Source organism: Chiloscyllium plagiosum, chromosome 3 (assembly GCF_004010195.1).
Source record: "Chiloscyllium plagiosum isolate BGI_BamShark_2017 chromosome 3, ASM401019v2, whole genome shotgun sequence".
NCBI classification, from domain to species: Eukaryota; Metazoa; Chordata; class Chondrichthyes; order Orectolobiformes; family Hemiscylliidae; genus Chiloscyllium; species Chiloscyllium plagiosum.
This window is the reverse complement of record NC_057712.1, coordinates 27306969-27316653: the sequence shown is the minus strand read 5'-3', so window position 1 is coordinate 27316653 and position 9685 is coordinate 27306969. Positions and strand designations below refer to the sequence as shown.

General features: G+C 39.5%; 1 protein-coding gene across 2 annotated transcripts in view; it reads right to left on the bottom strand.

Moving 5' to 3' along the window:
* The window catches only part of dlgap2a (discs, large (Drosophila) homolog-associated protein 2a), a 729001-nt gene that overhangs the window by 549845 nt on the left and 169471 nt on the right, over window positions 1-9685 (bottom strand). For both annotated transcript variants that reach the window (XM_043678985.1, XM_043678996.1), the window contains exon 3: window positions 5074-5193. In XM_043678985.1, the coding sequence (XP_043534920.1) occupies window positions 5074-5193 (120 nt within the window). The remainder of the gene's footprint in view (window positions 1-5073; window positions 5194-9685) is intronic.

The following is a 9685-nucleotide window of genomic DNA, read 5'->3' as shown; positions in this document are numbered from 1 at the left end:
TCTCCCCAATGTAGAGGAGACTGCATCGGGAGCAACGGATACAATAAATGATATTAGTGGATGTGCAGGTAAAACTTTGATGGATGTGGAAGGCTCCTTTAGGGCCTTGGATAGAGGTGAGGGAGGAGGTGTGGGCACATGTTTTACAGTTCCTGCGGTGGCAGGGGAAAGTTCCAGGATGGGAGGGTGGGTCATAGGGGGGCGTGGACCTGACCAGGTAGTCACGGAGGGAAACTAGCTGCAGAGTGTCAGTTGCCAGTATGGAAAGAGGCTGTGAGGCCCATTGAGTCTGTGCCAGTTATCAAGTACCTTGCTACTCTAATCCCAGTTTCCGGCAATTATTCGGTCTGGCATTTCAAGTGTACTTAAATGTTGTATTGGTTTCTGTCTCTACTACCCTTTCAGGCAATAAGTTCCAAATAACCATTATATTTCTCCTTAAATCCCATCTAAACCTAGTGCCCTCTATTTTAACCCTATTTTCCTTGTATCTGACCCCTCTATTAAGGAGAAAGATTTATGCCAGTTGTACTTATCTATGCACTTCATACTTCTGCATATCTCTATCAAAGTTCCCTTCAGCCTTCTCTGCTTCAAGGAAAACAACCCTCGCTTATGTAGTCTCTCTTCATAGCTCGAGCCTGGACAGCATTCTGGTGGATCTCCTCTGCACTGTCCCGCGAGCAAACACGTCCTTCCAATAGTGTGGTGACCAGAAATGCACTCCAGCTTTGCCTAACACTATATTCAACATCATAACTTCCCTCCTCTTAAATTCTATGCCTCGACTAATAAAAGCAAGTATCCCATATGTCTCTTTACCTGTAGCCAGGGCCCTTAATTCTATCAATGGAATCAAAGCTCTATTGGAATGGGAGGTCAGAAAATATACATTTTAAATATTCTGATTACTCATATATGGGGCAAAGGAAGGATATAATCATGACATGCAAGAAATAATTGCAGTGACTTTAATGAACTAACCTTGCTCCTTCAAACTTTGGATTTCTATAAGGATTTCTATTCTGAACACTATCTTTGGTGCAACTGAAGAAATAGCTTGAACCAAGACTGAAAGGGGAACAGGAGCAAGTCATTTAATTCCTTGAGCTACATTCATCATTTCATACAATCTTGGCTCTCTGTGACTTAGCTTCATACCTAACAACCTTTGCATTGTATCCCCTAGGACTTTAGGTTAACAAAGATTTATCAATTTCAGTTTTAAATGGAATAATTTAACATCAATTGCCTTTTGTCAAAGGAAATTGCAAACTCCCACAACACTGCACTTCCTAATTTTATCCTTGAGAAGTCTGCCTTTGTTTTTTAAACTCTTGCCTCGAGGTCCTAGACTGCCAAACAAGTGGAAATACGTTCTCCCAAGCAAACATTTTTTTCTTCCCCCAACTACCTTGACAGCTTTTATCAAATCAGCTGATTACCTTCTAAATACTAGGAATATAATCCTAGATTATGTAATCACTAATAATTTTAACCCACAAAGACCAGATTGATATCTGGTAAATCTAAACTGTTCTCCCTCCATGGTCAATATATCCTTCTTCAGGGATGATGCCCAGAACTGCTCACAGCAAATGAAGTATAGCTTAACCAGACCTCTACATGGTTGAAGCATAATTTCTATCTCCTTATTTTCTAGTGCACCTGATATTAAGGCCAGTATTTCTTTAGCTTATTTGATTATTTTCTGTACAGTCGGTTCTGTTATAATGTGCATTTCTTCAACACGAATTGGCTGTAACATGATTTAAGAATTTAGACCATTGTTAGTAAAACATGAACTTTCCTTCCCTGTATTGGCTATAACATGGTTCCAGTCCCATTAAATTAAATAATACTGTTATTACATGATTTTCTCAAAATGTGGATCACACAGGAATGGAACTACCACATTATATCAGTACAGACTGTACTGGCTCATGACATTACAATGACCTGTGCACCTGGACTCACACATCGATGTTGGCCTCCTCTGTTTATGACTTTTCACCATTTAGGAAAGCACCATCTGAAGAACAGGAGGGTAACAAAAACTTTGCAATGCAATAAACCAAGAGTGTATAGTAGAATAAAGTAATACTGTAAAGAAAATGCAGAAACAAGATATTATGTTCATCTAATGCAATTCATGGTCTCAAGGTATCTTGTCATTTTTGAGGAATAATCACAATTGTTCATCAGTAAACAATGCAACCACCAGAATGTGTTGGAACTCCACATCAGGGGCATGGGGCTAAATGGGATGTTGGAATACTGTGGCGCTAGGGCACTGAAGAACAATCTCGTGAGGCTGGTGTTTGCTCCAGCTTCATATAACTTCAGTTCATTTAATTGTCCATTTGCAAAGCATGCAGAGCAAACATGCTTGGGGATCAAAAGCTAATCAAAGGCAATTTGCACCATTCTATTGGTCTTTACAAATTGAACATTGGCATTTCAATAATGTGGAAGCTGTCAGCAATGACTTAAAAAGGGCTGAATGCTAGCCATAGCTTTGGGTTAGGTAAATTACAGAGGCGAATTTGATAGGTTATGGCAAGAAATCGTGCTTGCCCTCAAAGTGAAAAACCATCCAACTAAAATTGATGTAACTTGCATTTGGCCATAAAAATTAAGATTCAGTCGATTTTGTTAAACTTTTTCACCTTGCACTGGTCAGGTAAATTCACATAAATATAACTTCACGGGAATATCCAACATTAAAACTGAGAGGAAAGTGCTGATTGTTTGGCAAACGGACTATGAATAGTAGAGGTGTTGTCATGGAAAATGCACCCATTAAAGCTGATTGACAATTAACAGCCAGGATTGTTTAAAAGCTAAACCAGGTAGGTAGATTCTAATTAGTCAGGGCATTGCCCTGGGAAATGAATGAGCAAATGGTTGTCATCTATTTTGTTGATTCTGGATTAGTGGTGCTGGAAGAGCACAGCAGTTCAGGCAGCATCCAATGAGCTTCGAAATCGACGTTTCGGGCAAAAGCCCGTTAATCAGGAATAAAGGCAGTGAGCCTAAAGCGTGCTTTATTCCTGATGAAGGGCTTTTGCCCGAAAAGCCGATTTCGAAGTTCCTTGGATGCTGCCTGAACTGCTGTGCTCTTCCAGCACCACTAATCCAGAATCTGGTTTCCAGCATCTGCAGTCATTGTTTTTAACCTATTTTGTTGAGTTAAAACAAGCAGAGTGTTTGCATGTCTTTCTATTTGCAAAGATCAGGGCCCTGTATCTTTACAAATGGAACTTCCAAGATATACAAGTACGACACCTTCGATCACGACTGACAATACTAAATGGTTGTCAGTATAATCCTCACATTTACAGGATTATCTAGCAAAAGTTGTGCAATTGCATAATCACAGTTAATGTTAAACACTGTACTACAGGTTTTGCTGGCTGGTTGAGTCCGGTCAGGACTTGCTTGTTTATCAGCAACTGGGTAAAACAATTACGTTTATGCTGTGACCATAGAGCAGTGACTAGAGGGCATAGGTTAGGGTGAGAGGGGTAAGATTTAAAAGGGACTTAAGGGGCAACTTTTTCATGCAGAGGGTAGTGCGTGTAGGCTAGTACGATTACAACATTTAAAATACATCTAGATGGGTCTTAAATTTTGCCACGGTTCCTTAATGCTGCATTGAATTAAACATCAACTTAATATCAAGGACAGTCACTCTCATATTCCAGCTGGAATTAAAGTCTTTGAACCATGGTAGGACCAAGGGTGTAAGGAAGCCTGCAGGCAAATGTTCCTTAGCGGAATCCAAACCGAGCATGGGTGAGCAGGTTATTAATAAGCAAGTACTGCTTGGTAGCAGCATTGACAACTTCTTCCATCATTTTGCTGGTGGCAGTTAGCAGTGTCAGATTTGTCCAGATTTTTGTGGAAATGGCATACCTTTGAAACAGCCACTATACCAAGTAGATGTGTTATGACTGTACTGGAACATCTTGACTAAGGTACAACTAGTTCTGGAGGAAAGGTTTCAGTACTAGAGGTGGAATGCTGATGAGACCCGGAGCTTTTTTTGTAACTAGTGTGCTCAGTTATATCTTAACATGTGATATAAATTTGCGGAGGGAGGAATGTGGCAATATCACTGGACTAGTTATCCAGAACCCCAGGCCAACGTTCAGAGAACATGGGTTCAAATCTCACCATGACAAATGGTGAAATTTGAATTCAACAAAAATATTTAGAATAAAGAACTGTTCTAATGGTAACTATGTAACCATTTTTAATTGTCATAAGAACCCATCTGATTCACTAATGTACTTTAGGGAAGAAAATTTACCATCCTCACCTGGTCTAGCCCACCGGTGAGTCCACATCCCCAACAATGTAGTTGACTCTTAAATGCCCTCAGTGCAATTAGGTATGGCCTAGCCAGCAAGCCCGCATCCAACGAACAATTAACAACAAAACAGACTTATTTTTGACATCTATGATACTGGATATCTCATGAGGCAGCAGAGTTGGATCATCAACCTGGCACTTCAAGCTAAAGATGCTTGCAAATGCTTCAATCTTGACTGGTGCACTTGATCACATGCTGGACTCCACCATCATTAAGGGTGAGACTGCTTTGCATGTGCACCAGGCGTCAGATAATTCAAAAATTAATTGCTCATGAATCCATCAAGTAAAAATGTCAGAAGCAACATCTGCAGATAAATGAGTAGTCATAACCCACTTATATTTATTCACTAAATTCATTCTAAGCTGGCATTATTCAATCCATGCAAATTGCCCCAATGTAAGCAAGAACACACCACCATCTATTCAAGTACAAAAAGAACGTCATCCACCCACAGTTCTGAATAGCAACACATCACAATGGAATCAGAAGAGAGCTTCAGTGGCTGACGCAAAGCAGCTCAAATTTCCCAATAAACTAACTGAAATGAATGAGGTTTACATCGGTAGAAACTATGATCATTTTACCAGTTAAAAAATATTCAGCATACAAAGATAATTTTCCTAAATTTTGATGATTTTAAATCTGTTATTCAACAAATTACATTTGATGAATGGGAAGGGATGATGCCCTACCTGAATTGCACCTCCTTCGCCAGTCAATTACAGAGTGACAATGACAGCAGTCATGGAGAAATCCTCGCCCCAGGTCGTCCCGCCCTCCAAGTTGAAAGAGGACATGTGGTGGAGAGTGACCTGTGAGGAGAAGGAAAGGTGAAGGGGAACATTGTAAAGCAAAACTATTTCAGTATCTCACAAACATCAGAAGTACTAAGCAAACAAAAGAAAAGAGGTTTACATTGTTTTTTTTTTGCTTTCTCATGCAACAAATTCACAGGTAAATACTGCATTCTTTTTAAAAAAACTATGGCAGTTGCACCCATTGAAAGGAGGGATTACTGTTGTGAATTCCAGAATTCCATAACGGTCAGATTTTTGCAGAGTCAGGAACATTATGTGGACCTTTAAAAATGCTGTTTGAGATCTGGATGTAATGTCGCAGACTCAATTGTGACAAATCAAGTATTTGCTGATAGGGGAGGGGACAGAGTCTGATTCACACAGGTGGGAAATCCAAATGCAGCAGCAGGATTTGAAATAGTTGCAGAGTTCGAGACTCAATTTTGACTTTTGCAGGAGCATTTTTCCACAGTCTTAGAGTCATGAATTGATGGAGAAGATAAAAACACTCAAAGGATGGATAAAATTGATTTTAAATGCCATGATCTGCAGTTTTTTTTTAAAAAAAACCCTAATCTTCATAATTTAAAACAAATCTGTAAGCTCTTAGTAAAAGTTTTTTAAAAATTACTGGCATTTTGTTTGACAGGCTAATTGGTATAAGTTACAATAAAACATTACCATCTGTTCAAACAGTTTTAATTGAGTTCTTGACTGATATTTCTTCAAGAGTTATCATTATATTATTATGAATTCTTGATAGAGTTTTGAAATCTACAATTATCTCAGCAGGAGGTTCTGAGCAAACAGTTTGATTGACATTTCAGCAGCTCACTGATGATGTTACCTGGCGTGGTGATAAAATGTCTGAGAACAAATCAACCAGCTCAGCAAGCAAACTTACAAGCTAAGTTTGATTGACAGTTTACAGACACTGTCAAAGGATTAGCTGTCTTTTATTTGATGTCTGAATAGAAATTGTTTGGTTTTATAAGCTATTAACCACTTAAGGAGACTGGGTATCGTTATTGAGATTATCTTTCACAACTGAATGTATATGAAGATAGACTATTATAATGTTGGATTTTTCTAATTGCCTGAGGTTTGCCCATGGAAGATAATAGCTTTATGGCTATGGGGGTAGTATAGGGTAGGTGCAAGTAATGAGTGGCATGGAAGGTATGAGGGCATAGAATTATATGAGGGTCATGTGTGGCAAGGAAATGAAATTAGGAATGGGTGGGGTGTTGAGCAGTTGTGAGGGATGAAGGCAACTGAGTCCTTCAAACCACCTAAGCTCAGCACTCACCCACAACCCCATTTGGTCAACTATTATCTACTTTTGGAATTGTTGTGCCAGACTCAATACTACTGCTATCTCTTGGAGCAAAATATTGGATTGAACTGGGCTTTTAAACTGAGGTGGATACATGGAGTTCACAAATTTCCTGCCTCAAGTACCTTGCTTTACACTCTCAGACTCCTAGAAATTTACAACATAGAAGGAGGCCCTCCAGGCTGGTAAACAAAGATTTGACTATACTAATCCTATTTTTACCTTTTGGCCCATAACTCTGGAGGCTATGGCAACACAATTGAATGTCTCAACACTTTGAGTCATTGAGGTATAGAGTCATACAGCATGGAAACAAACCTTTCAGTCCAATTAATAAACGTCGATCATGTTCCCAAACTAAACTAGACCCACTTGCCTGCACTTGGCACATATCCCTCCAAACCTTTCCTAGTCATGTACTTGCCCAAATGTATTTTATATGTTGTAACTGTACCTGTATCCACCATTTCCTCTGACACTGGATTCTGCATATGAATTACTCTGTAAAAAATTTGCCCCCATGTCCTTTTTAAAACTCACTCCTCTCACTTTAAAAATATGCCCCCTAGTATTGAACACCCCCACCCTAGACTCTTGCTATTCAGCTTATCTATACCCCTCACATTTTATATATCTCTATAAGGTCACCCCTTAACCTCCTATACTCCAGTGCAAAACTTCCAGGCAATCTGGCCTAGTTTTATAACTCAAACCCTTCATTCCCAGCAACATCCTGGTAAATCTTATCTGAACCCTCCCAAATTTAATAGCATCTTTCCTATAGCAGGGTGATCAGAACTGCACACAGTAATCCAGAAGAAGCCTCACCAACATTTTGTACAACCTTAACATGATATCTCAACTCCTATCTTCAAAGGTCTGAGCAATGAAAACAAATGTGTTAAATACCTTCTTCACCACCCTCTCTACCTGTGACACACATTTCAAAGAACTATGTACCTGAATTCCTAGGTCTCTCTGTTCTATAACACCATCTGGGGTCCTATCATTAACTGTATAGGTCCTGCCCTTGTTTGTTTTAGCAAAATGCGATACCTCACATTTATCCAAATTAAACTCCATCTGCCACTCCTCAGTTCATTGGCCCAATTGATGAAGATCTCTTTGTAATCTGAGATAACCTTCTTCACTATCCACTTTACCACAAAGTTTGGTGTAATCCACAAAGTACTAACCCTGCACCCTTACAAGAGTTTCTGACACAATAACTCTTTCAGGCAGTGAGTTCTAGTCACCCACCACCCTACAAGTGAAAGGTTTTTGCCTCAACACTCTTAGCATTCTATCTCTTACCTTAAAGCTATACTCTTTGGTTAATGTGCCTCTATGCCTTTGATTTCATGGGCTCTTATTTTCTTGATTAGTTTGCCATGACATAATTTATCAAAAGCTTTGCTAAGGTCCATGTGGATGACCTTAACTGTATTAGCCTCATCAACACTCCTGGTTAGCTCCTTAAAGATTTCAACCAAATTTGTCAAACTCAACCTTCCCTTAAAAAATCCTTGCTAACTAGCCTTTACTAGTCTGTGTCTCTCAGAATTCTTCCTAATAATTTCCAAAGCCCCGAGGTTAGACTCACTGAGCTATAATTTCTTGGTCTATCCTTGTCATCCTTTTTGAATAACAGAAGAGTGTTAGCAGTGCTCCAAACCTCTGGCACTTCACATTGTGACCACAGACAATTTGAAAATTACTGCCAGAGTACCTGATATCTCCTCCCTTGCGTCCCTCAATAACCTGGCTTACAGGCCTACTCACTTTTAATACTGCTAGATGATCTAGTACCCCTTTTTATGTTAATTCCTTCTAATATTTCACAGTTCTCCATCCTGATGTCTAAACCTGCATCATACTTTTCCGTTTTGAAGACTATACAAAGTATTGACCATGGACTTTACCCACATCTTCCAGGTCTAGACTTAAATTACCTCTATTGTCCCTAAAGGACCCTCCTCTTTCCCTAGTTATTCTCTTGCTCTTTATAAGTTTTTTTTTAAGAACCTTTCAGTGCTTCTTTAATCCACTGGCTAATGCTTTTTCAAGCATTCTCTTTGTTTTCCTAATTAACTTTATAAGTTCCCCCTGCACTTTGTATATTCCTTTTGGAACTCCTTTATACATTGGTCATGAAAATTTAGCTCTGAGAGCCAGCACCAAGCATTTTGTCGTCACATATAGGGCATTTGGAAAATTGACCTTAAGCATTTTGTTGACAAAAAAAAAATAGACAAAGCAAATACACCCAGCCACTGGCCAGGCCAATCACAATCATTAGCAAAGTGTTGGAAGAAGCCAATGGCAGGCTATCAAGCACCATTTCTTCATCAATAATCTGCAATGCTCAGTCTGGGTTCCATCAAGGCTTCTAAACTCCAAATTTCACTGCTGCCAAACATGGACAAGAGGACTGAATTCCAGAGGTCAGAGATGAGAGTGAGACTGCCTTTAATATCAGGATGGTATTTTACGGAGGTTGGCATCAAGGAGCCAAAGTAAAATTGATCAAATGGAAATTAGGGGAATTAGATTTACACCTAGCACAAAGGAAGATGGTTGTAGGTTGTGTGGTTGTAGGAAGCCAAGTGTCTCAGCTCTAGGACATCATTGCAGGAGTTCCTCAGGCAGTGCCCTTGGCTCAACCATTTCAGATGTTTCATCAATGACCTTCTCTTCATCATAAGGTCAGAAATGGGACTGTTCATCTATGCTGAATATTGTTCAATACATTTCATAATTCCTCAGATAATGAAATTTATCAGTGTCCATTTTTGACAAAACCTGGAACATTGTTAAGAAAGGATATGATGTGTTAGCTTTTATTGGTGGAGGGATTGAGTTTCGGAGCCACGGGGTCATGCTGCAGCTATACAAAACTCTTGTGTGGCCACTCTTGGAGTATTGCGTACAGTTCTGGTCATCACATTATAGAAAGGATGTGGTAGCTTTGGAAAGGGTGCAGAGGAGATTTACAAGGATATTGCCTGGTATGGAAGGAAGGTCTTATGAGGAAAGGCTGAGGGATTTGAGTCTGTTTTCATTAGAGAGAAGAAGATTGAGAGGTGACTTAATTGAGACACATAAGATAATCAGAGGGTTAGATAGGGTGGACAGTGAGAACCTTTTTCCTCGGATGGTGATAACTAGCAC